This window comes from Embiotoca jacksoni, unplaced genomic scaffold (assembly GCF_022577435.1).
Source record: "Embiotoca jacksoni isolate LCO1_2020_lvr unplaced genomic scaffold, fEmbJac1.0.p SCAF_20, whole genome shotgun sequence".
Classification (NCBI taxonomy): Eukaryota; Metazoa; Chordata; class Actinopteri; family Embiotocidae; genus Embiotoca; species Embiotoca jacksoni.
In genome coordinates, this window is record NW_027185341.1 from 5,128,880 (window position 1) to 5,155,129 (window position 26,250).

Consider the following 26,250-nt stretch of genomic DNA (forward strand, 5'->3'; position numbering starts at 1 on the left):
TCTCAGCAGTTTTCACATGTAACACTGAAGATAACAAAAAGTCTGAATCTGAGATGAATTGTGTAATATATTGTTTACTGTGTGAAATATTTGAAGGGTAATCCTGTCAGATAATCAAAGTACATTTGCAGCCTTGTCATTCATGCTGTTTGAGTTCATTGGCAGTTGGCTAGGGTCTCTGTTTATTCTTCAGTGACATGATCTTCATGTTGCTGTGCTTCATGGTGTAGAGCAGCGCTGCACCGGCATCTGTTAGAGACTGGTGGGAGGAGAGGAATTAAAGAAGCAACTCAACAGAGCGAACAGCAGAGGTTGTCGTCAAGTTTAATAAGAGCATGAATTACCTGTGAGTCTGAAATGACAGATTGTAACTGGGAAAAAAACACAAGACAGTGAAGTGTTAAAGAAGGGTGATTCCAGTTTGAGGCACTGAATCTACTAAAATCTCTGAGAACTCACCCTGGTGAAGTTATGTATGTTGTTGTATATTGGCTCCATGGTTTTGACCCATTCTTGGTATATCTGTTTGTCCTTTGAACTGCGATTATGCTCTCTGCCAACAGAGTCACACACTTTGTATTGTTTATTATCCTTCAAACGTGAGAAATATTCTACGTATAAAGAATCATGCACACACACTGACACATTATTGACAATATCAAGTTGATCTTAAAAAAATGATATCTGAAAAATGAAGCTTTGGGAAACTTGTGATCACTTACACGTGATTCTGTAGTTTGGAACATTTTTCATGGTGTAATGTAGATTCCCATGTGAAAACCATTCCACATATATTTTGGTATATGTAATATATATATGTAAAACATGGGAAACTCATGTACTTTTTCTGTAAGGGATTTCATTGATAATATCAAGTTGATCATAAGAAATAAAAAAACTTAAAATGGTCATTTTTAATAAACAACAAATTATTTCAATCCTTTGAATTTATCGTCATCAAATCATATTTTTCTTGATAGCATTTGATGCTATATTTTTTTATCCCTTTTGATTTCACCTTCACATTTACTAGATATATGATTACATGTGCAGAATCAGCCTTCAATAAATCCATTCGTCAGACTTCAGCATTAAGTAGCTCTCATTTTACATGTTAGTCTCACACTAATGCTGCCGTCAGTCAGAGGTCAGGTCTCCGCTGTTACTCACATTGCTCTCTCAATGAGCTTCCTCTGCAACTCTCCTTCCTCTCTGGCGTCGAGGAAGCGACATCTGACAGCCAGAGCGGCGCTGGCCTGTGACGAGTTGAGCTGAATGATGGCCAGAGACAGAGAGGACAGGGCTGCCGAGCTGAGGAGGAGGGCCACTCTGTTATTATGAGAGTGCTTCTCAACATTTACAGCATCAGCCTTGCCATTATATTCCTGTGCAAACACACTCAGGGGCCACTTTGTATTGGCTCAGACGATGAATTGTATGACCTTCATTCAGTATATGAAGCAGGCGGACCGGGTTGAGTGGTTCATTTACTGTGTAACTAAATGTTACAATGGAAGAGAAATTATTTACATGGTGTGATCACTTCTGCATGAAAGCTCCAGTATCTCAGCAACAGGCTGTCTCCTTGGATTTTTAAAACTGCTTAGCCTAAAGGTTCACTGAGATTGGCATGAAATAATACATCCAATCAATTGTCGTCCTGAGGGTGAGAACGCCTTGTTGATTAAAGATGTCAGAAGATAATGACTTGTTTAAGCTTATGAGAAAGCCACAGGCATGCAGATAGCTCAGTGTAACTGTAGTGTGTATGAGGAATATTCAAAACAAAAGTAAATGAAGCATTGTGATTATAGAAATATCATTATCACCTGTCATTAGTAACATCTCGGTCTGCGGTTATCACCCTAAACATCCTCTGTCCGGTCCTTTTCCTGTACCTGATCTGCAGCTGGATAGACACACGGCTACCAGAGACCGGTAATGACACTGAAAAGAAGCAGAAAATTAACACGACTGATGTGAGATGAAGGCTTTTAAACCAACAATCATGTACAGACAAATTACATGTTGCTTTGTGGCTGCTTGGTGGGGTTCATAGATTTAGATTTATAATTAAAATGGAGCAAATGTACACCAATTAGCCACAATAACAACAACAACAACAAAAACTAATATTGTTAGTGTCTCTCTCACTCTACCAAAATGGACTTCTGTAGCCAGGCAGCCTTTTTACAAGGTCCATTTTGTTTTTTTTCCTTGTAAATTGTTATTTTCAGATGTGATGACTCACTTCACATGTTGCTGTCTCTCTTGCGGTGATCTCAGACTGAGACTTACGGTTTTCTTGATTGGCAAAGACAGAAATCATCACATTTCTCCATGTTCTTGAGACGAAGCAGCACACATCACTCGCCTTATTCCTGGGAGATTATGTACGACTGGAACTGGGAAGATAAATGAGCCACTACCAGTTTTCTTTTCTCACCTTCTGCATCCTGTTCATTGGCTCCAAACTGGAAGGTGATCTCTGTATTTGGGTCCACGTTCCCCACCTCTCTGGTCCCTTTGTGTGCCGCCTCCCTCTCTCCTCTCATATGCCTGCAGCACAGGAGAACATGAGTCAGTGCTTTCTGCCTTATACTATTAATGTGCTCACAATTAAAGTGCATGAATTCCTTTCATGTGCCAAGGATCTCGAGAGACCAATTCATGAAGCAAATACTAATATTATGGGTATTGAAGCAGAGTACAGATCTTACAGTGATTTGGGCAGCAGAAGTGTTACAGTGCACTGCGTAGCGATGGTCCTGTTTTGAATGATCTGTTCAAACTCTGAGTGCAACCTGCTGGGACTGGCTATTACGACCTGGATACCGAGAGACAACACAAATTGCCAACATGAGAAATGCATGATTTGTGTTGAGTGATATACATAATTAAAACGGCAAGCAGTCCGAAATATGAAAACAAGGCATGTCGTCCTAAATATGATAAAAAAGTCATACTACAGCATGTCGTCCGAAATATGATCAAAAAGCCATACTATAGGAACACGCAAATTCCACATAGAAAGGACCAGCCGAGTATCAAACCTGGGACCTTTATAATGAGATGATAACACTGACAATTACACCATTGTATTGCCTGCCATTACTTGAACGGAAGTCATACTTATACCATGTCGTCAGAAATGGCACAAAAAAGTCATACTTATTTAATGTCGTCCAAAATGTGAAAAAAACATATAACTTATATAAGTCAGACAAACATGCAATAAAGGCAGCACAATTTTACAGTTGCTAGCGTTGTCATCTCACAATCAGGAAGTACTTGGTTCGATCAGGGGCTTGGGACTCTGTCTGTGGAGGATTGCATGTTCTTGCTTGGAGTGTGACTTTGTCACATTTACGACTACATGCATGATGTTTGTTTTACATCATGGACTGCATTGCATAAGGAAGTCATCCATGTTTTGGACAACATAATTTACTCTTAGGTTATTACTTATGCAGGAACATGCAAATTCCACATAGGAAGTCCCAGGCGGGTATTGAGCCCAGGACCTTTAGACTGTGAGACGACAACGCTGACAACTGCACCATTGTGTTGCTTATAGCATGTCGTCAGAAATAGCACAAAAAAGTCATACTTCTTTAATGTCGTCCAAAATGTGAAAAAATTTCATACCATAGCATGTCATCCGAAATATGATCAAAAAGTCATACTATAGCATGTTGTCTAAAATATGATCAAAAAGTCATACTATAGCATGATATATTTTTTTCATATTTTGGACGACATGCTATAAGCATGACTTCCGTTCAAGTTATTGAAGCCAACACAGTGGTGCAGCTGTAAGTGTTGTTGTCTCTCAGTCTAAAGGTACTGGGTTTGATTCCTACTTTGGATGACATAATATAGTATGACTTTTTTTTAGATATTTTGGACGAAGTTTAGGTCTTCGTGTTAAGACACTTTTTTTTTTTTTAAATGTAGGTATGATCTACATGTCCACCGAATTTTGTGCATATAGGTGAAAGTAGGTGCCGGGGCTGCAGTTTAGGGGGCGCTAATGAGACATTTGGCCACGCCCACTCGCAAAACCACTACAATACGTCAACCTTTGCCACGACTGACACAAGTTCCAAGTTTCATGAGTTTTTGAGTATGTTAAAGCTGCCAAAAAGGCGATTGAGCTTAAGGGACGAGAATAATCGGGAAGAAGAGTTCCTTGAAGAACAATAGGGCTTTCGCACCATTCGGTGCTCGGGCTCTAACTAAAAGGAGTGGACATAAAAAAATTTGACTCAGCTGTGGAAACAAATGACATGAAGCACAGTGTAACACTGTCTCTTACTTTCCCTCCAGTGCGATCAGCGAGCCTTCCCAGCTCATCCAGCCTGCAGTCTGTTCCCTCTATGGACAGCACAGACACTGTCACACTAAAGAGAGGAGGATACATCAGAATGACCTTCATCACAGAATATCTGGATCAACTCAGCAGCAGCAGTCCTCCTCCATCTTTTAACACTTGTTCCCATTTTTTGGGACTTGGAAAAAAAAGTACCAACCCCTGATTAGCAGCGTACTCCCCCATCTCCTGGTAGAAGATGGTGGATGAGAGGAGGGTGCGAGCATCGTTGTCCTCCACCTCTAGATTCCCCAAGTCTGTGTTGGCCTTCCCATCTGTACAGATAATCACCTTTAAGATCAGCAGGGATAACAAATCAGCGTTATATTGTTTAAAAAAACAGAAATATAATTGCTCACCACAGGAAGTACTGACATGTTTTTATCCATTTACTATGCCTAAAATTTCTGTAACCATAATTCAGTTCAAACCTGGAATGCAGGAAAGTTATTATATAACCCTGCTAGCTAAGGGTGTCCTGGTCAGCAAATAGTTGGAGTGGTTTGAGTCCTGCTGTTGAATATTACAGCCCTCATTCTCCCCCTTATTCCTGCATCTATTCAGTCTGCTATCCATTAGAAGACAGAAATTCAAATCCCTAAAATCCTGATGAACATACATCAGATTAAAATTCCTGTTTAAAATCATTATTTTAATATTTTTCATGTCTACACATCTGTCATGAAAACTTTATAAGAAGTTCTATTACTACAGGTTGCTTGTAAAGTACATGTGACCTCTAAACTAAACAGTGCAAGAGACAGACACGTACTGTCAAAACTTAACAGTCAAATTTACCTTTGAGCCTGGCGCTCTGGAGGCCATTGTGATTGCAAGAAGAGAAGCTGGACCAAGAGCTGTGGTTCCATTTGCAGATAAACTTTCAACAAAAGGAGTGACCAGATTACATAAATGTAAATATAATGCAACGCATATAATGCAATTATCTATAAAAAGAGAAAAACAACTGATTGCAGTTTTCCGCGTACCCCATAACTTGTCTCTGCAGGTAGTCCTTGGTCTGTGAAAGAGGAGGTGGACTGGAGAAACTGCCTGCAGCTTCTTTCAGATAGTTGCTGTCAATCAACTCGGCACCACTCAGGGAATGTGATGTGAAATTTTCATATCCATGCATTGTCACCTGCAGATCAGCAGATGAAAAAGGCCACAGTAACGTCTTTGTTCGAGATAATAATAAAGTGAGGAGAATCAGGGAGAAAAATGTTCATCCAAATCTAAGAGAGTTTTTTTGGAACATGTACCTGATAGTTGAAGGTGATGAGCCCCACTCGTACATCAGGCTGTTCTTCACTGAGTCTCTGAACACACTGGAACATGGCCTCCTGGACAAACTGTTGAAATAAAACTTTGTTTTAATCAACAGTGGCTCCTTGATAGCTTCTCTTCACAGCTGTTAATATTGTAATAATGCATGTACACGAGCAACACATTTCCTGTTTTGTAAGTCTTAATTTTCAATACAGCTATTGTTACTTCAACTGTAACATGGAGGTTCATGTGGCCTCTTTTAAAATGAGCTCTAACTGGAATCACAGTATGTCAAGACTCATTTACAACCTTCCAAATGTTACTTTAGAATTATAAAACTAAAAGTGAAATTTTGGGGTTGTATGCATCTGCCAACCACTCAAGTTGCAGCTTTTATCCATATCTGTTAAGACTCCAATATGTACTGAAGACTTTGACAGAATTTAGCCAATAAATCTGATTTTGATAGAAAATGAGGTTGCAGCTGTGACAGTAGATGATGCTTCAAATGTAAATGTTGCTGCAAAGAAACTACAAATTCTAAATTATGGATGCTTTACATATCTTCAACCCAACAGCACAGAAGATCTACACACTCACCACAGTTTAAAGGTGGACACCCAAGATTGACTGACCAATTCAGTATCTAGACTAACTAAAGTTTAAATGTGGTCACAATCTCTGCTTCTGTTCCTCAGTTATGTGTGTTGAGTAAGGGCCATAAAAGTGCTTTTGCAGAACATAATGTCACAATGAAATATTGACTTTTTGAAATGTGATCACGCCATCATTTTGTTCTGTAAAACATTTGTGTGAAAATTTTTCATAATTAGCACATTCATTCTTGAGTTGGCGACACTCACAGTCACAGTGACCTTTGTCCACCAAAATTTAATTAGTGTATCCTTGAGTACAAGGGAACATTTGTTCCAAATCAGAAGAAATTCCCTCATGGTGCTCCTGATATCATACACATGGGACTGATGTACAGATATATGTTCCTTAGATGCCGCAGCTGTTGCCTGCACAGAGGCATAAAGACTCACCTGGAGACGGGATCTGTGGATGATATTCTCTCCCGCCGACACCTGGAAGCAACAGAGTTCGATCATTTGAAACACTGAAGTTTGACCTCATGATACCAAGAGTAAAGTGTCAGTTATGTTGTTGTACCGGAGAGGTGATGCTCATGGAGCCTGAGATGTCGATGCAGAACAACAGCAGAGCGTCAGCGGCACACCGGGGCTTTTCATCAGGGTTCAGCAAAAACAGGCCATCCTGGTAACCATTTAGTGGCCTCTGTAGTGCATTGGCAGAGCTGGTCGAATCCCAGGACTGACAGAAGTAACACACACTAACCTGCAGTACAGCAAAAGGAGGGAACATCTCACTGAGAAACTGGCTTGCAGTCATCAATCAGACTAGTCCAATCATCTGTTGTTTCATTGTGTTGTGATCAATAATACTTAATATGCTCGACTGCCTCCAGAAGTTTGTCATATTATATTTCCCATCAGTAATAACCAGCAGATTTACAGGTGTAGTTTATATTTGAGATCAATGACTCTTAATTGTGTTTCCATTTATCAGTTTCAGACTAAAGGTCAAATGTGATTATTACCACGTTGTCATAGCAGGAGTCCAGCAAAGAGCCACACTGGGAGCACGAGGTGGGTTCTCTTTGTATGGGATTCACTGGAAAAACAGGCAGCATAATCATCATAAGTAAATCTAAAAAAAAAATCAAACCAGATGGCTGATAATGGAGGTATGATAAAGGTTTACTGACCTTTTTCCTCTGAGAGTAATTTGCCTAAACTGACAAGGACCACGTTGGGATTTCCTGGCAGAGGACCTTTATCCTCTGATCCTGCGTTGGGAATAACACAACATTATTACCAAGATATTGGTCATTGGATAGCTTGGCAGAGACTAATGTAATTACCTTTACCTTCAAGTGGTTGGATGGAGGAAGACTTTTGAGAAGATGAAGGAGATGATGAAGGTAACAGCACCAGGTACTCTGGCAGTAGTTTCATAAATGAAGGTCTTGGAGGTAGAGCTGGGGCTGGAAGGTAAGAGCAGAAGAAACTGTTATGTACGGGTTGTGATCTTTAACCCACACAAACTGGAATCAAATTATAAATTAAGTCTTTTACCTGATGTCTGCACGATGCCAGGATTAGCCGGCAGCTTCACCTCAGCCCCGGTGCCCTCTGGTGTACAGTAGGAGTACACCCAGGGAGGTGCATTTAAATCCGGCTCACTTTTTGGCAGGTCATAGGCCTGACTGTTGGTGTTGAGGGAGGCGAGTGGCTGGTTGTGAAAAAGGGACGGGTTACTTGCTGCAGGTCTCATACGTGGTGGAAGAAGAGCTGGGTAAAGCAGACAGGGGCAGAGTGTTAAAGGAGTAATTGATCCCAAAATTAAAGATTATTATTGATCTACTCAACTAAAAGATTGGTTCAGTTAAATCTCATCACCAAACACAGTGATGTACATCCACATCTAGAGATACACCAATCTAGTTTGTCAGATTGGTATCAGAGCAGATGTAGAGTGTCATAATTGATGCTATATATTTGGGCTGGGGGCAGAAATCACAGATGTTGATGTATCAGAGCTTTATTGAACTTATTAAGCTGTTTAGGTATCAGCCTGTGTGACTGAAACATATGTTACACAGTTTTTTTTGTCAATGTCACTGACATATCTGGTCTCATGTTACTTTACAGACTTCTAATTTGTAGAAAGAGAGCAATGATATTCAAGTTGAAATCATGCCTTCCTCACATCTGATGGTATCAGACCATGCAGATTAGTTTCCCCCCGTGGCTGCGTGGGTTTTTATTCTGGCTTTTAGTCCAAACTCATGCATGTGAGTTTAATTTATGACTCTAAATTGGCCGTAGGTGTGAGTGTGAATCCTTGTACGTGTAAGCCCTGTGAATGACTCGCCTTTTGCCCAATGTTGGCTTGGATCAGCTCCCAGGACCCCCTGCGGCCCTTTGGATAAACAGGTAAAGGTGATGGATGCTCAACATCTGTGATTTCTGCTTCCACCCCAAATATGAAGCACCAGTTATGCTACTGTATCTCAAACATGCACAAATAAGACCAGGACCACTTGCAGGATTAAAAAACAATAATTAAAAGAAGGTACTTATTTATTTTGTATTTTTGGCTGAAGTTATCTTTGAATACCCCCATATAAATTCAAAGAACTCCCCCAAGATCGGTCTGGGTAATCTGCTGTTTCAAAAGTATTTCTGACTCGAATAATGTGTCTAAATTTAAATGAAAAATTTCACATTGTTTAACTCACATTTTTCTTTGACATACCTCTGGACACACTCATAATTCTGCCTTTTTTGTTGAATATTCGAAGAAATAAAGTAAACAGGAATTTAAAGCTCATGATAAGAACCTTTGATGACAAATGTTGCTGTGGAAATCGAAGGTACATTAACACCAGCAGGATAAATCTGGGCACATGAAATGAAAGAGCAGCACTTGCCTGAAACATCTCCAGTGGAACTGCTCTGTGGCCATTAGTGGCCTGTGATTTTACAGCCATGTGTGTGTGACTGTGATGAGAAAAGATTGACTCTTTTTTAGAACCTCACAAAGGCTTTTTGAATGGCTGCATTTAAGTAAGTGGGAGAGCAGCACCTCTTCTGTGCATTCAGGAGACCTCAGTGTTGTGTCAGGTATCTGAAATAATGAAACAGCACAGAAACTAACCTTCTTCAGGCATACAGCTACAGTAATAGTGTTACAGTCACTGTACCTGTCTTTCGTGGAGGTGTTGACTGTTGAGGAGTTACGCTGCCGGAAGAAGCCACCTCCAGCTTTTTGTGAAAATCAGCATTTTCGTAGAAGACACTGGGCTTCATGACCTGCTGCACCTTCTTCTTTTTCAGCTGCTCGATGATCTTGGGAGGAGAAGTGAGGGGCTTCGGTGAGTTGGCTTTTACAGAATTTGTTGAGGTAGGAGGAGGAGGAGGAGGAGGAGGAGGAGTGCTAGGACGGATCCGGTTAACGGGAGGAAGGAGAGCTAGAAAGCATGAAAATCAAGAAATTAATACATACATGGGCTGTTAATCTGAAGGGAGCCTCAAGCAAGAAAAATGTGAGCACAGACAAAAACAACTGGCGCAGCGATGACCTTTATGCTGTGAAGAAAATGTGACTCAGGTGGCAGATGGCTTTTTCTGGGTAAAGCAAAGTATGTGAAAGGAATATCTCCTCGAAGACAGACAGGAGAGGTTGTGTGTGTCACTGATTGCATAACACATAATGGTACTTAACCAACCAGTCACCCAGAAGACTCTGATGAAAGGAAAAATACACCTACAGACACTTTTACATAGTTATGTATCATCAATCTTTGATATTCAGAGCAAACAAGTGCTATTTTGTGATTACGTTTTAGAATATAGTTCTTTAATCGTTCTCTCAACTTCACTTAATGACTTCCTACATTTCCCAGTATTTATTTTGACGTCCTCCGGAGAATGGAGAGTGCCAGCAGGTGACAGTTGAGCAGAAAGTAACAGCTTTGTGCGTCTTTGATGGATTTTTTTCAAACTGGTGAGTCATCAAAGACGCTGTTTGAATCTGCAGCTGACACTAAAATCGGATGTTTCCCGTTCCTGTTATGGATAGCTGAAATAGGTTTTGTCAAACTTCACTGAAGCTGCAAAGTACCTGCGTGTTTGGTTAGTGATGCGTGGAATTGGGAAAAGTACAACTGAGAAGCCAAGTGGACACAGAAATGTGACATCTGTCTTTTTTTTTAAAGGCAGCGTCAGTGTTTTAACTTTAGACTTGAATGAAATCCCACCTGAGCGTTTCACGACATTGGCATTGGGTCGCTGGCTGTCCTTCTGACTCAACGACGGTTTCACATAAACAAACCTACAAGCAAATTCCATCGTGATTCAACCTGCCAGCGACAGAGAGAACATGATTTAAGAGAATGTGACGACCAATAACATAACATCAGTAATCACAGGAGCACATGTGTACATTCAGCCTCATATAAGAAACTTCAACAAGAAGATAAAATTCACAAGTCCTCTAAACATGAGAACATCTGAAACATACTTACCGATGCAGAGTCATCTGAATGAAGATTTTACAGTACAAGTACAGACATCAAATACTCCCAGGTCTTAGAAATGTTACAAAGGCAGTTTCACATCTTTTCATTCGTCAGTTGTACCTAAAAAATGTCATCCAACAGGTTTCTTTCCTAAAGAGTCTTCTGTCACAACACACTGTGTTGTGAGGCTGGCTGGTTAGTTAGATATTTATCACTTGTTGCACATCTCTAGTTAAACATTTCACAGATATAAATGAAATGGGTGGGTGACGTAAACCAGGGCAGTAAAGTGGCAAAGGTCAAAAGGATTAATAGCCTTTCAAAGTAAAAGAACATCCAACACTCATTGTATTCTTTCATGTTTGCAACTGAATTCTCATGCTATTATGCTCTCACATATCTTTTTATTTAGAAGATGTTTTATTTGTGTAATTACATAAATTTTTCATGTCCAAAAATTACCTGGTTATGTTATCAAATAAATTTTAAATTTTCTTTTCAAAATTATTAGATTAGATTAGATTTTACTTTATTAATCCAACAGTGGGGAAATTTAGTCGTCACAGCAGCATAGAGAAAGACACAAAAAGTGCACACAATATGAATAAATGTACAAATATTTATGAGATTATGGCACATATGAACACATGTATGTTTTTGTTTTTGATCTGTTGCGGTCACTGTACGAAAGATCCTGTCTGGTCAAACAAAAGTACTCTGCTTGGAATAATAATTTGCATGTAATATAATTTAACCAGAAAGTTAAATTGCTTTGTTGAATTTTTTTTAATTACATTTTGGCCTTCTGCCAAAATCCAGAATCTCTGAATGTGCAAATCTCCTACTTCACTAAAAAGTCAATTTTCATTATGAGCTCAGGAGGTTTCAACTTTCCTCATTATGTTTGCGTTAGATATATAATATATGGAATCGGGACTGGTTGTTACATCACAAAATGCATCCCATATGTCTTCATCTCAGATTTTTAGGTGAGCACAGAGAAGCTTTTCTGCTTCAGTAGATGAATGTGAAAACAATCTTCAGGGAAAATCAATAGTGTTTTGTGAAGTTCAAACGTTTAAGTGAAGGAACAAGAAGCAAATGGTATTTTTAAGCAGAAGAGGACTATAAAATATGTGTCAACAAGATGGATTAGAGCCATATACTTATACTTTTATTTTGAAAATCCATTCCCTTGCTCAACGGAACTGCTGTGTATTCTACATAATAATAATTATTAAGTAAACATTAACCTTGCCTGCACCCACCATTGTAAACTGTGGGTGGATAAACCCTGTCTATCTGCTTCCTCTTCATTACAGCGGCCTAATGACTCAGACATGATGGCAGTAAATAAATATCTTCTCTGGTTCTCTTTTGTTTTGTCTGAACATGCACACCTGCATGCAAACACACAAACACATACACATATACACATTCAGCACAAACAGTACATTATAGTCTTTGATAAGTTAATTCATATTTCAGAAATTCTCAAACCAGGTAGGTTAGAATATTAAGGCCTTAAAACTTTTCATTTTAAAAACAGCTGGGAACAGATTATATCCGACTTTACACTCAGAATCAGTGTGACAACATCTTAAATGATAATAAATGTTATTAAAAAAAACAAAAACATAACATGTTTGACAGTGTGATTTCACTCGGCAACTTCAACATAATTGGCTGGATAGAAGCCCTCCTTGTCGTTGCTCAGAACTCCTCGACACCAGCCTTGGTCGTCCTCCTCCTCGACCTTCAGGAACACTTCACCTGGATTCAAAAAGAAGAAAGCACAGCTCACTCATGGTCACAATAGACAAGCGTTTTCAGACCAAACATTTCTAAGGACTTTCTTGAGAGGAACTATCCCCCAGAAAGTTCCCCTGACAGCTACATAGGTTCTAAGGCTTTTTCCAGTTTGCATTCACACTGTCAATATGAATTCTGAAGTGACATATCACGGCGTAACAGGGCGACTTTTGATTTTTCTCTTTGTCAAATGAAAGCTCAAGGCTTACTGTTTACACAGTTTTCAAACATGGCGGTTGCCTGTGCTCGAACAATCCCTTCACACTTATGTCACCACAGTTCTTATCGTGACGGGGGAGATAACCAGGGTGTGGACACACAATAAAAGAGGAACTCCCTCCCACTGTTCTTGCAACTGTGAAATAATTTATGCGGTCCAAAAAACGCCTATAGATGTTTTGCCTCTGAGATTTAACATAATCACATTATAAACAAACTTGTTTCAATAAGAAGCGAGTTATATGCATGAATGCAGAATTCAAAAGCAAGTTGGATTCTTAGTTTATTTTGACTTCCAGGAAAGTCAAAGGTTTTTGGAGTATGTCCATTGGCCACCTTGCTCATAATCTGACACTTTGACAATAAACAAACCTCTGTGCATAGTGTACATAGAGCAGCTAATTGATACAAACATGTTAAAACTAATAGAAAAGTGCTTCAACATGTATTTCCTGTTAAGGCCACTCGATGCTGGATCTAAACAAACCACCTCTACTGTATCTTTGCAATCTTAAATATCTCTCATTTTACATGCGTTAGGATCTAAATTGTGGTTTGGAGGATATTTATAGAGGTGTTTTGCCTTAAGGTGGTGCATTCACCCTGAGCCTCATCAAATAGCCCAGATGCGGGTTTTCTGACTCCAAAACCACCGGCTGCAAGCCAAACAGTAAATCCAGGCTTCAAAACTTCCCACCAGAAACCTTGCAGATGCTACGTCCCATTTTCGTCAAGCAGAGTTTCAAACCAAATGAAAGCAACGGCAATAAATGCACTTTCACAAGCAAAATATCTTTCCTCAAGCAAATTTTAAGGACAGCTTTTGGACTTTGCAGAAACTGAGTGATCTTAACGTTCAGTTAGCTGAGGAAACTACTCTTCCACAAAACAAAACTTTTTTCTAGTTCCTTAACATACGCAGAGGACAGAGCATTTTTGTGGGCACACTTCAGATTTTTGGTCAGGCAGACATAAAAGAAACTCCACACAGGTCAGTTTTGTCCTTCAAAGCTACACCAGGCAATTTCCTTTGTTAGTAGCGACAAGTTATGAAATTAAAACTTCAGGTTTACAAACCACACACAACACACCCGCCTGTCTGTAATCATTGTGGAGGGATGGATTGCCTTTCTGTCTGTCTGTACTGTCATTCAGATTTATGCTGATACAGGGGTTGTAATTCTGTATAAAAATGTTGCTCTAATTCTGAGATTTAATGACGTCATCGCATCACACTTAATGTTTCACCTGCTTTAAAGGACAGCTCATCACCCTCCTCTCCCACGTAGTCGTACACAGCTCGCACCTTCACACCTCCAATCATCACACTAAGAGAAGACATGTCAAACTCCATAAATAAGACTCAGGCTGAAATGCTTTGGGTTTAAATCTGGGTTATTATATTTTTCTTATTCATTAATCTGAGATTATATAACAAACCAACAGAACCTACGGTCGGCTTTCCTTTCCTTTCTGGTCTCTCTTCTTTCTCTTTAGCTTTTTCACTGGTGGGACCCATTCCTGGAGGATGAGACAGAAAATCATCTTATCAACAAACAGGTCCACGAGAACAAAAACTGTACTGCAACGCATGTTTGTAAATTCAAATCACACTGTATAAATAAAAAATCCTAAGAGTTTTGTTTAAATGGGTGATGAAATGTCCTCTCCTACCCAACAGGAAGGACAATTTTCTGTCATAATAGAGAAAAGTTACCTTTCATTTATTTGTCTTTTTACATTTGTAATATAGAAATACCCACTCAATGAAAGAGTTAAAATTTCTTCAAGTAAATGTTTTTGAATTTTTTTTGTCTTCACATTCTGTGTTTTTCTGCATGTATACCTTAATCTTTGGCCAGTCGGTGGGCATGCCAGGACCGTGATTGTTCTTCCACCATTTGAGATCATCTTGTTCACTGATGGACATCAGTGTGTGGTGGAGCTCACTGTAAACTGCCTTCACACTGACACAAAGACACAGAACAGTGGCTACAGAGCACTTGCCTTTGTGGTGACTCAGTAATTTGTGCACCATATATATGGATACAAACAAGCGCTCAGGTGGCTGCTCACCTCTCGTTGTTGGTGACGTCCAGATGTCTGTGGATGGAGAGGAAGGCCTGCTTCAGAAAGCTGATCCTTTTTCTCTCCTCCTCCTGCGACTGCTCAAAGATGGCCTCCATCTCCTCCATGTAGCGAGGCGTGTAGGACGTCACATCCTCCAGCACTTTCTCATATCGCTCTCTAGTCTGCAGGCATTTCAGGAGAAACCATTTCACGGAAGATCCAATATGTATAAATCATCTGCCGCTCTCCACTGTTCCCATGCTGGTCTCCATAAACACTGAACAGACTAACAATAACACATCTCCATACAAGGGAACTGCTTGGAACTGGAGCTCGTGTTTAGAGTCGAGTTTCTCAACTGAATAAATATCCCCACATGCAGCAGGCCAACAACACTTTCCTGGAATGCCACATGTTTAACTCCATTAAATGTCGTGGATCAGGAATTGTGCATTTAGATGTGCTGTGAATGCATCCCTTATTTAACATGCAGCACTGACTTGGAGTGAAGGGCTGCAGTGTGTAAACGTCTCTACTCACCTTTTCCTTCTCCTCGGTGGCCTTCTCTCTGGCCCCTGCGATCTTCAGCTTTTTCTCTTCACTCATTTCAGAGTTTTCGTTTGCTTGCTTCTCTTTGTCAAGTGTTGCTTGCTCTCTCTGACAGGACTTGTGGTACGCCACTCGCACCTTCTCCAGCTGTTAAACCAAATTCACATATACATATTATTTACTTGATTGAAAACTTTGGGAAATATGCTTTTATTTCTGAGAGTTAGATGTCTAGTTGCCAGTGAGATGGTTAGCTTAGCTTTCCGCAAAAGCTTGAGAGAAAGACCTGGCTATGCTCTGTCAAAAAGTTAAACATAAAAATCCCCTTCCAAAACCTTTTAAGTCCATTAATTATGTTAACATTGTCAACATGTTGCCTCTTGGAGCCTTAATTGTAGTGGGCCCAGAGACTGCAAAGGCCTAGCCAAGAAATAGCCAGCTCACAAAACTTTCCATACAACAGGTTGCATTTTATGTAGGACTTCATTTGATATGATTTTGTGTCCATATTTTAAATTCAAAAGGCAAAATATTGGTCAACTAAACTTCCTTTACTTGATTTCAAACATTTATTTTTCATGGCTAGTTTAAGTCTATCGAAATTAGCTTTAGAAATTCATTGTCGTTAAAGTTACACATGCTTTAAATACAAATAGAGAAAAATATATTACAAGTTTGACATATATAATCTTATTTGCCTTGCTGCTGAAACTTAGATGAGATACTGAATACTAATCTCATTTGTCTGCAGTAAAATTTTGAGTTATGGCCGTCAACCGGTTAGCAGCTTTCAGCAGATGTTTTGTACGAAGCACCAGGTAAAACAAAACTGTAAGGCATGCTGTCTCCCTATGTTTTTCTGTTAAGTGTTTTGCGTTAAGCTAAGATAACTGGCTGCTGGGTGTATCATTACAAGCATGTGCAGACACACATAGAAACATGTAAAGGATTTATGTGCGCTGGACCTTCATCAGCTTTTTGGACCAGGGTTTCTGGGCCTGCGAAAAGTTTGTGTTGTTCTCATGGCTCTCCTTGAAGCCACAGAAGATTTTCTTTGGAAAGGTCTCCTTCTGCCAGGTTTTTACCCGCTCCCCTTCCTCTGTGACGAGCGACTGGGAGATGGAGGAGTGGAGGGCGGACAAACGCTCGGTGGAGGTGAAGAAACACTGCCACGCCCTCATGAGGGAGCCATAAAGTGGCCCTGGGGAGGCAGAAAAATAAAGGAATGAAATAACACAGAGCAGAGGTGAGTCATAGAACCAATAAAGAAATAATGACCTCCATTTATCCACTCGAAGTTTTCAAACAAGTACAGATGCTCTCATTTAATAAGAATCACCACGTAATTCTAACTTGATGAAAGCCGAGATGGTGAAAACAGCCTGGGAGTACATCTGGTTTTAGGCCAGCATGGCTCCCCATCGTGCAGTTTCTCATACTCACGAGAATCCACTATGGACTTCCACTTGCTGCTCCACTGGCTGAGCTGCTGGGCGTACTGTTTCTCTACCTTTGCTCTCTCCATGAAGCAGGCCACTATGTCGTTACAGGCCTGGAAGGACTGATCTGTTCGTTGCACTGTACGCACATAGTTCCCTGGCTGGGAGGAAAAGATGGAAGAAGGTGATGATATGTAAGAAAAAGAAGTATCGATGCACTACTGTTTTGGTAATTTTCTTAGATTCAACCATAAATATATTCCTCACCATCCAGAAACTCTGTTTCTTGGTACTCTCAGGCGGCTCTTTGGGGAGACTCGCCATTGTTGGTAACGCGTCTGTCTCAGAAGGCAGAAGATATCTGTTCGTGTTAAGTTGCCAGAAAGGTTAAAATGCAAAACATGCAAGGAAAGACTGCTTTTGATTGGCAGACACAAGACAATGATTATCGTGCAACAGGTTCAACGCAGTGAAATGTGTAGCCACAGCAGGATGACTTCCTGGTAAACAAAGCTGTTCCCTCTCTGTGGCACTGTGGCAGACATGTCTGACCACAAATTAGTGTTGGTTAAAACCTTGCATTGCACGTAAGTGTTGCTGAACTTATTGCCATTACAACTACTGATCCTGACGAAGTGTTATGTACGCTGTACAATACTCAGATACCCTCAAACCCGCCTGAGTGAGGGGAGTGTCGTTCCAGTGGCAGACTGGAATTCACAGGGGTGGGATCTGCCAGCAGGAATAGAACAGCTGCTCCAGCATTCTTCCTGTTGCCTTCCCAAAATAAACAGCACGGAAAGGTCATCTTTCCCTTTGCTCTGACTAATACAAGGCCTATTAGAACCAACTGTCTGCCACTCCTGACTCCTCCCGCTATTCAGTTCAGGGATCATAACCACAAGAGCGCAGTGGGGGACGATTTCTGATCCGGCAACATATTTTCAAGGGAATAAAGTTTCCACATAGCAGACATCTTTTGAACATGCATGTGCACATGAGGCAGATAGACAGGAAGGAAAAGGCAAACTGAACAAAAGAAGGGAGATGCATGCACAAACATGCAAGGAACAGTCACATTCAGGCATATTTCTGTCTATGCAAAACATTGACACATTGCTGGCTGAGTAATATAAAAGTGACTAACCACACCTTATCACAAGACTGAGCATGACCCAAAGTCATGCTCATCGAGGACCTTCTTTCCCTCAGCTAGCTGGCCTTTATGCTTACATGATCATGTGTTTTCAGATTTTCTTTCTTACTTTCTATGAGCTTCTGCAACTGGAAACTTAGTGGAAAGTCCCTGTTGAGTTTCTTTTTGACTTGATCCTCATGTTCTCTTGTCCATGCAGAAGTAAGGAAGAGAAGCGAACGGGTGCAAGTTTGAAACAGGACTCAGCAGCTCACCCTTTTGATTTTATCACACAGATGCATTCATATCAAAGTATTTTAATACTAAAAACTTCATTCAACAAGCAGAAACAAAAAAACAAAAGCAAAGAGTGGCAGCAGAGCAGTCATGCCTGGGAGCAACCAGCACTTACATTTCTCTGGATCACCAGTGATTACTCAAGTGACCACTTGTTACTGCACTTCAAGGGGCTGCTGAGGATTTCTCTCCATGTCTGTCTCCCCCTCTCCTGGTGTGTCTCTCCTCCTCTAACACATGCTCCTCTCCCTCTCTCCTCTCTCACTGACCCAATTTCCCCCTGGCATTTAAAGTTACACACACACACACACACACACACACACACACACACACACACACACACACACACACACACACACACACACACACACACACACACACACACACACACACACACACGTTGTTGATCTCAAAGTGGGCGTGAGACACTCAGACAATCCAAGCCAGCAGGAAAAAAAAAAAGAAAATAAAAATTATCAAACAAATCAGAGCATCTGCATGGCTCAATGCTAATTGGCTTCAGGGCAAACAGAGGAGGGAGAAACTTACCTTTCTTGCGCTCCTCCCCCATCAGCTGTGTTGTCTATTTTGCAGTCATACCAGGATGAACTCTTCTTCCTCTTTTCCTTTACTTTAACCCCATCCTTTGCCTCTTTAACTCAATGGCTTCCTCCCTACAAGGTTGTTTAGCTCTACTAGCTCTCTGAGACAATCACCCTCTCACTTTGTCTTCATGCTGTTATTAAAAAAAACAGCTGGAAGAATCCCCCTCCTTCTCTCTCCCTGCCTGTCCCTCCCACTGTCTTTCTCAATATGGTGCTAATGAGATGCCGAACCTTCATTTTGAATGTTCACTGGTCACAGAATTGTGTCAGTGTGGCACAAGGTCATGTGAGCTTATTAGTGAGAGTATGTGACAGCAGGGAGGGGGAAAGTCCCATGAACTGCCACATTAGTCCTGTGCTCCTCTATGACCTGCTGTTCTCTGGTCAGGCCAAGAAAGAGAGCACAGGATGCAGCATGTTCACCCACACACTGTTTACTTCTTCTACTCTTTCCTGGATACAAGCCAGGAGTTAAAGAGAAACACCATTGTCATCCAGAGTTACAGTGTATTTGCTGCTGTCTCTCTCTGGCCTCAGAATGTATTTGGCCTGTTGGGAGCAACAAGTTGTGAACACGACACTGACATGTCACTTTTTAGAAATGCGAAGGCAAATCATTTTTAACTCATCCAGCAGCATTATGTGTAATTTAGAGTCCTGTTTCTGGTAGTACAGTTATTGTAAAGCCAATATTCTGTTATTTTGGCTCTCTTTCGGTCACCACTTAGCCTCACTCTGCCCGCCTATCGCTCAAAGCTTCAGTCTGGAAACCCTGTTCACATGAAGGTTTGCTCAGCCACTCTGAATGGCAGACCAATCAGCGAACAGTGGGCGTGGCGATGAAGCTAAAGTTCCAACCACAGATTGTCTACAGGAGGACGTAGCTTCCGGGTTGAAAAGTTAGGCCGATGCGGAAGCGCCTAAAACTGCAATACCACCAAGAGCTGCTAGGGGTTTGCGCCAAAAAGGCTCTAGCTCCATAGACTCCTATTCAACTTCACTCATTAAATATCAAGTCAATACATATATTTCACAAATCCTTATAGTGTTATTCACTAAAGTGGTAGTTCATCTGAAAATAATCCCGTCATTATTTGGAAATTAGGCCTTAAAAAACATGTTTTTTTGGGGAGGTGTGTCTGTTTGATTGACAGGCCTGCGCTGCAGTCAGGTTTCCACTAGAAGTGGGCAGGACATAGTCACCTTCCAATCAGATCAAGTCAGATCCCCCGCTTGCTCCTCCCCAGCTGGCCCAAATACAGTCATGTCTGGCTCCAAATCGCTCCGAACTGGCAAGAAGGCGACAGCAAAAATCTGAACTCGAGGCTTCATAACATGGATTCTCAGACCAATGGGTGAGATTCCTATTGGCTACTGCTTGGTTCCAAAAATGGCAGCGTTGGTAGAGTTCCCTCCGCTCTGCTTCTACCAATCGGCTTGTTGCTCCATCGCTGCGAGCTAAACACTCTACTAAATCACGACTGTTTGCTGTCCTGGCTCCTAAACGGTGGAATGAGCTCCCCACCGACATCAGGACAGTGGAAACTCTGTACATCTTCCGCCGCAAACTAAAAACACACCTCTTCCGACTTTACCTTGAACAGTAGAACTTTAGTAGCATTTAAAATGACACTTACTGATAGCACTTTGTAGTTTGGCTTTCTTGAAGAAATTGTATTTTCTTGATTCCTGTTGTTCTGGGTTTTGTACCCTCATGGTTGAAATGCACTTATCATAAGTCGCTTTGGATAAAAGCGTCGGCTAAATGAAATGTAATGTAATAATAATAAAGTTAAACATACGTGGTCAATCCGGATTGGTTAAAAGCTGCTGGAAGAGCTACAAAATGAAGGTCTACACCGGTTAGGTTGCACCGACTAGAAACAATCCTCATTGGAGCGTGGGCAGACGAATATATCCATGCAGTAAACTTGGTAATACTTGGAAATTCACCACCATCTTTTAAGGGAAATCGTAGGTTTTGCTATGTTTACGCCTCACGTCCGCACTATTCCTTAATCCGAAACTTTTATGCACCCATTTTGAAACGTTTTGGTCTGGTAAAGTGGAAACAGAAATGTCTGAAAATGATAAAAACTCCATAAAACCATTAAAGCATTTGGACTATTCTGACAATTGTTTCAATCATCATCCGACAATCTGTAAGGGTATCACCATTTTCCTGTGTCCAGACATAAAAAAAACTGAGAACAGGAGACTGAAGTAAAATGATTTTAGCCTCAACTTTTACCGAATGCATGGTAGCCTATGTCACAGTACTTGGAAGCAATTGACTGTACACACATTGAATTAGGTGTCTAATTCAGGTCTGTTAGTACGGACATAGGTTATTCCTGAAAGAATGCTATAACACTTGTGTGGATGGAGATAGTTTTCGTTTTAAAACGGCGATTAAAACAAAAACGTATCATTGTCGGGACGTATAGCCTATGAAAGCCGTGAGAGTGAACTGAAAAGTTGCAGAACAAACAGTTAAACAATCATCTTACACAGTTTAATAGGGAACCAATGCCCAACAGACATTCGATACCGTCTCTTTGATTGTTTAGCTTCACCACCATCATTGTTCCTTTAGGTTCTGTAGAGAATTTAAACAGGTTTCTGGTCTGGTTAAATTTGGTAACAATCAAAAATTTACAAAGATCAAATTATGACATATGTGAGACTTAAGTTTAACATTCTACCAATAACCTTTTGCAAATATTTTCTCAAATGAGAGATTTACATTTCTTCCAGGGTTTCCAGCTGACATTAAAGAGTCATGTTATCCAAACTACAAAAACATAAATTTTGTCACTTGGTGGTTGTCTCTAGTATCAGATAGTTTCTGCTTTATGTGCCCAGGTCTCTCTACGATTTCTGCTGCCACCCTAGGAAGATGCAGGCAAAAGGAATTGTGTTTGTGGTGCTCACAGCTTTGGAAAAGTACTTTTTAATATTTAACGACTAACAGCATTTTTCTGAATCAGTGCCCCAGTTTACTTTGCATATTCCACAGACCTCCATTCAAAACAGAGATGAGTGGGAAATTAAGGACATTACCAGATTAAACTAGGGAAGAAAGAACAGTTGCAGATACTTAATGTGCTGTGGCATTTGCGGTTGGAAATTTTGAAGCGATGTGTTAACGTAACACTCTGCACCACCATCATTAAAGCAATAAATCAAAGAATGTCTCGAGGAGGAATGGTGTACATCTTTCCAGTATAAGTGCAAACACTTGTTGAGTCTTTGGAAAAGCACAGAAGCTGTTCTGATGGCACATTGGGCCCAGCATGTTTGTAACTGATGGTTTCTCCTTTAATTTGTCACACATGTAATTTGTACCAAAGAAAAGATCACAATGAAAACTGCACTCAAAGATTAGTCAGATAACAAGATAAAGTAACTTTTAAAATCCCTAATTAAAGCTATGTGTGTAGTGAGGAATGTTTTTCACCATTGACGTTTTCTTCACACTGTGCAAAGGAAAATGCTGCCTTGTGGCTTCATCTGCACAGAAAAAAAAATCTCTGACTTCTGTAATTTTGTTAATTATGAGCAGAACCCAGCTAGAAAAAAACAAAGAACGGGCAACCCGGACACCTGGAAAAACTTTAAATAAACAACAGCATTATATTTACAATTTTCTCCCATGAACCTTAAACTGTCCACCATGCCAGCAAACAGTCTCGTATTCATCTCCTTCCAAGTTGTTTTTCATTTTCTTCGTGCCTTACAGGCGTCTTTGGGTTTGCTGCATGAATGCAGCTGCTGCTTGCTTTGAATTAAGACATCTCATCTTCTTCCTACCCTGTGAGCTCCAAACTTTTGTCCTATTAGCTCACCGAGCCTGATGGGAAAACAATCCTAGACCCGAAAACAATGTTGTGTTCAACCACCGCAGGGCTGCGATGAGCTGCTGCCAAATGACTCAATTGAAACACAGCACTTTAAAGCGGATCATTATGTGAATCTGTCAGAGGAGGAAATTAAAGGATAAATGAGAATCACGACAGGGCCAGAGTTTATTTTAGCATTTATTTCAACACCTTAGTTGTACCTCTATCATGTTGTTTATCAGTATATAGTATATTTTATTTTAAACAATTTTATATATATATATATATATATATATATATATATACATATATATATATGTATATATATATATATATATATATATATATATATTCCTTTTATCTCTGCATACTTATACTGTATGTAGTCATATTCGTTATGCATCTCACTAGACCTAAAATACTCTTTTAAATCATAGTAATGTAATGCTTTCTACACTACTGCTCAGTCTTTTCACCTCTTAGAAAAGCGCCCATCATGAGATAGTATCGAGGCAACTTAGCTGGAGAATAAAGAGCCATAATTTTAAACTCACATGTAGAAAATATGCATTAACTAACGTGTCAGCTTCACTGGGGTCACCACAGGGCGAGCAGTATAGAAAGCATTTACAGAAAACCCAAAAGGAAACATAAACAAAGCTTCAAAGAATTTGCCCACACTATTTGGAAGACGGAGATTCTTAAAAATGTTTACATACCTAATATTATAATCTTTATTATACTATATTTTTATGTTATCATTGTCATCGTCTTCATCATTACATACAGAGCTATAAATGATTTGTTTTTGCCTTACAGTTGAAGTCACTGCAGGAAATGGCTAAACTGGTATGTTAAAAAAAAATAATCCAGGATGTTCACCTAAATGTAACATACAGTATTTTATCACAGAAAGTTCCGTTTTAAAAGTGGGTCAGAGCATTTCTTTTCCAGGGATAATGTGTGGACCAGGGAAACGTTGGGATTGTCAACTGTTGCAAGAAAGAAAAAAGTTTTCTGACCATTATAAATATGAATTGGAAAAGGCATCAGAAAGAGAGAGGCGAGAGCATTTGGCTACCAACGCAGGCTGACAAACACACACGCGCAAAAATCAGACACACTGACTCACGGAGGCTGAAGGTTGAGGAAGTTAGGCAGACAGAGAAGCAGTAAAAAGCCCTTTTTGATCACTGCACCTGCTGTGTGAGAGAGCCGTCAACATTATGGCATCGAAGAAGATGGGTCCATCCCTTGACCTGTGCTATGGCCATAAACACCAGTAAAGTCTAAGAAAAGATGCTCTGAGATGACATGCTAACCTCTTTCTGATTCCGCTCCTTCCTAGGATTTCCTCTCCTTCCTGTAGAATAATCAGGGAAAAACATTCACAACAAAATTTTCTCAGTATTTGTATGTCCTTATTATTCACAATTTGATTTCAACAGTAATAAATACCCTGACCAGTTGGAAATGAATGATTGCGATCAGCACTTAGTACAAAACAAATGGTTCTACTAATAGTGAATCCCGTTTAACATGTAAGATATATTTAGCGCTCGCAAAGTACATACATACAAAGCTTATTGGGGCATCCTTTGGGGGGAATATGGCAATTATATAAAAACAGTACTATTGTTGTCTATCATTTTCTTCTAGCATCATTTACAAACAAAACCCTTTCTATCATACTCAGACTTTGGCTCCAGAGCTCAGCCATTTGATACTCTGATCTGCTTAAAGCTACAAACTGATGTTAGGATGTGGCCCTTATGTTACTGATTTCACCAGTTTCTGGCTCAGCCACAATCAATCACATTTAATTGGGCTTTGCCCTTTAAGCAGCAACTTTTCAGCTTCTCTTTGAACTCAGACTCAAGTTTTCTCATCGCTGCTGAGCAGCAGATGGTGTGAGAATCCATCTGTCAATGTGTGTGAGAGTGTAAGTGTGTATATGTGTGTTTATTCTTTTACAGCACAAAACGGTGTATTAATTAAATGCCTGTCCATCAAAAGTTTTAAAGTATATTTTCAGTTGAAGAGTGTCATCTTTAGAAATTCTGACTGTCTTTCTTGGCCAATAGTCTTTCCACAAATTTCAAAACAGTGTTCTCTACATGTAAAACAAATTTGAAAGACAACACCTTCCCCCACACACATCCATCACTTAGTCTTAGTTCAACCTGTTGGTGTCCACTGATCTTCTCTTGCAAATCTTCTGTTATTGTTCATCTTTGTCAATTTGTTTCTCTCCCTTTCTTTCACCTCTGAATCACCCCTTCACTCCCTCAGTCTGTGTCTCGGGGAGAAGAAGTGACATGCAAAGGAGAGGAGAGCCGCCTGGGGAGAGAAGGAGGCCAAATCAAAGAATAAGAATGGGAGGAAAAGAAAGAAAGATGGATCAAACTAAACAGGGTTGATAAAACACTGGTTAATAAAGAGAAAGGGATGGACAGAAGATGGGATAACTTATCAAATGATATGACTCTACTGAAGAAAGGGATGGCATTGAAATAATGAGACACTTTGACTTTCCTTCACCATCCAGTGTTTCCTTTTTGACCTTTTGACCCCGGTGCCTCTACGTGTTTCAGAGTCTATTCGTCCTCCCTCACCTGTCAGTGAGTTTCTTCAGCGCCCTCTCGATGTTCATTCGATGTCCTACACGTGTCACTCCCAGGTCCAAGAAGTCGTCCTTGGTGAGCGAAGGCAGATGCGATCCATCTATCTCATTGTCTATAAAACGCTCTCTGTGTTCACCCAGGTTTAGATAAGCCAGCCAGTCGGCAACGTCGTACTTGGTCCAGTAGGGCAAGGGTTTGATGGCAAACGGTTTGGCTGGTGGAGGAGCATTGAGGTGGGGGTAATTCACACAAGAGGGGCTAGGTGGCAAATGCATTGGGGAGGAGGCTCCAGAGAGAAAATGAGTGGGGGAGAGAGAGCGAGAGACGAGCAGCGGGTTTGGACTCGGCACACCTGATGGGGAGAACAGGGGAGGAGTTGAAGCCCTGTAGGTGTCTCCTAGAGGAAGGCCCGGAGATGGAGGAGTGAGGGGCCCTGGGAATTCAAAGGGGCTGTTGTAGACAGGTGTACTGGGAAGGATGGGGAGAGAGGAGGGTCTGGGAGGAGTCGGGTTTGGTTGTTCAGTGTTATAGATAAGAGGACTGGGAGCCCGGCGCCGGGAAACTGACGACCGCATCTCCTTAGTGGGGCTGCACTGAAAATCAAAAGTCTGCCTGCGCAACTTGGACCTATGCTTTGGCGACGTCGGGTATGGGCAGTAGGTTGGAGAATGAGGAGGATGAGAGTGAACCGGGGAGGAAGGCATCTGTGGAGAGGGAGATCGGGTCCAGTTGCGCTGCGCTGCGACTTGAGAGGAAGGTGAGACGGAAGGGGTGGCCGAGAGGTTGGGTGTCAGGATCTGACAATGCTGCGGGGAGGAGGTGGGTAGCGGTGAGGTGGAGTGACCAGTAGGAGGGCTGTGAAATGCATCGGTGAAATCTGCTGAATACCTGAAAGACACAAAATGAACCA

General features: G+C 40.7%; 3 protein-coding genes across 6 annotated transcripts in view; all 3 read right to left on the reverse strand.

Annotated features, from left to right (window-relative positions):
- Window positions 1-54: 54 nt before the first annotated feature.
- On the reverse strand, window positions 55-11,172 carry LOC138202101 (circularly permutated Ras protein 1-like). 2 transcript variants are annotated; one of them, XM_069155836.1, is made up of 20 exons: window positions 10,488-11,172; window positions 9,432-9,698; window positions 7,801-8,016; window positions 7,593-7,709; window positions 7,431-7,511; window positions 7,263-7,336; window positions 6,815-7,000; window positions 6,688-6,729; window positions 5,635-5,724; window positions 5,362-5,513; window positions 5,171-5,252; window positions 4,533-4,663; window positions 4,319-4,403; window positions 2,721-2,827; window positions 2,447-2,559; window positions 1,830-1,947; window positions 1,171-1,311; window positions 460-553; window positions 345-371; window positions 55-259 (listed from the first exon to the last, which is right to left on the reverse strand). In XM_069155836.1, the coding sequence occupies exons 1-20, from the start codon at window positions 10,576-10,578 to the stop codon at window positions 170-172; spliced, it is 2,304 nt and encodes a 767-aa protein (XP_069011937.1). In that variant the 5' UTR covers window positions 10,579-11,172; the 3' UTR covers window positions 55-169. The 2 variants fall into 2 exon arrangements, with proteins under 2 accessions (XP_069011937.1, XP_069011938.1); XM_069155837.1 differs by having other exon boundaries at window positions 9,432-9,576; window positions 10,488-10,513.
- Window positions 11,173-11,900: 728 nt separating this feature from the next.
- Window positions 11,901-18,999, reverse strand: LOC138202105 (protein kinase C and casein kinase substrate in neurons protein 1-like). Of its 3 annotated transcripts, none has more exons than XM_069155841.1 (11): window positions 18,819-18,999; window positions 18,385-18,549; window positions 17,105-17,175; window positions 16,842-16,998; window positions 16,364-16,599; window positions 15,390-15,545; window positions 14,856-15,031; window positions 14,626-14,746; window positions 14,233-14,300; window positions 14,028-14,107; window positions 11,901-12,521 (listed from the first exon to the last, which is right to left on the reverse strand). In XM_069155841.1, the coding sequence occupies exons 3-11, from the start codon at window positions 17,159-17,161 to the stop codon at window positions 12,409-12,411; spliced, it is 1,164 nt and encodes a 387-aa protein (XP_069011942.1). In that variant the 5' UTR covers window positions 17,162-17,175; window positions 18,385-18,549; window positions 18,819-18,999; the 3' UTR covers window positions 11,901-12,408. The 3 variants fall into 3 exon arrangements, with proteins under 3 accessions (XP_069011942.1, XP_069011944.1, XP_069011943.1); XM_069155843.1 differs by having other exon boundaries at window positions 17,105-17,198; XM_069155842.1 differs by lacking the exon at window positions 18,819-18,999 and having other exon boundaries at window positions 18,385-18,620.
- A 3,224-nt stretch (window positions 19,000-22,223) lies between these two features.
- The window catches only part of LOC138202109 (SH3 and multiple ankyrin repeat domains protein 1-like), a 45,677-nt gene continuing 41,650 nt past the window's right edge, over window positions 22,224-26,250 (reverse strand). The window contains exons 27-28 of the mRNA XM_069155847.1: window positions 25,332-26,228; window positions 22,224-25,056 (exon numbers count right to left, since the gene is read on the reverse strand). Of these exons, the coding sequence (XP_069011948.1) occupies window positions 25,005-25,056; window positions 25,332-26,228 (949 nt within the window). The 3' untranslated portion in view covers window positions 22,224-25,004. The remainder of the gene's footprint in view (window positions 25,057-25,331; window positions 26,229-26,250) is intronic.

Bases quoted from the DNA above. Each gene is read 5' to 3' on its own strand.
- LOC138202105 (XM_069155841.1), bottom strand. From the start codon at position 17,161: ATGGCGAGTCTCCCCAAAGAGCCGCCTGAGAGTACCAAGAAACAGAGT. The intron at 14,747-14,855 runs GTGAGCAGCCAC...TCTTTGTGTCAG, and splicing joins GACGTCACCAACAACGAGAG to TGTGAAGGCAGTTTACAGTG. The intron at 12,522-14,027 runs GTGAAACATTAA...TTTTGAATCCAG, and splicing joins TGAGCTGTCCTTTAAAGCAG to GTGAAGTGTTCCTGAAGGTC.
- LOC138202101 (XM_069155836.1), bottom strand. From the start codon at position 10,578: ATGGAATTTGCTTGTAGGTTTGTTTATGTGAAACCGTCGTTGAGTCAG. The intron at 7,512-7,592 runs GTAAAGGTAATT...TTCCCAACGCAG, and splicing joins CTCCATCCAACCACTTGAAG to GATCAGAGGATAAAGGTCCT. The intron at 6,730-6,814 runs GTACAACAACAT...TGTTGCTTCCAG, and splicing joins CCATGAGCATCACCTCTCCG to GTGTCGGCGGGAGAGAATAT.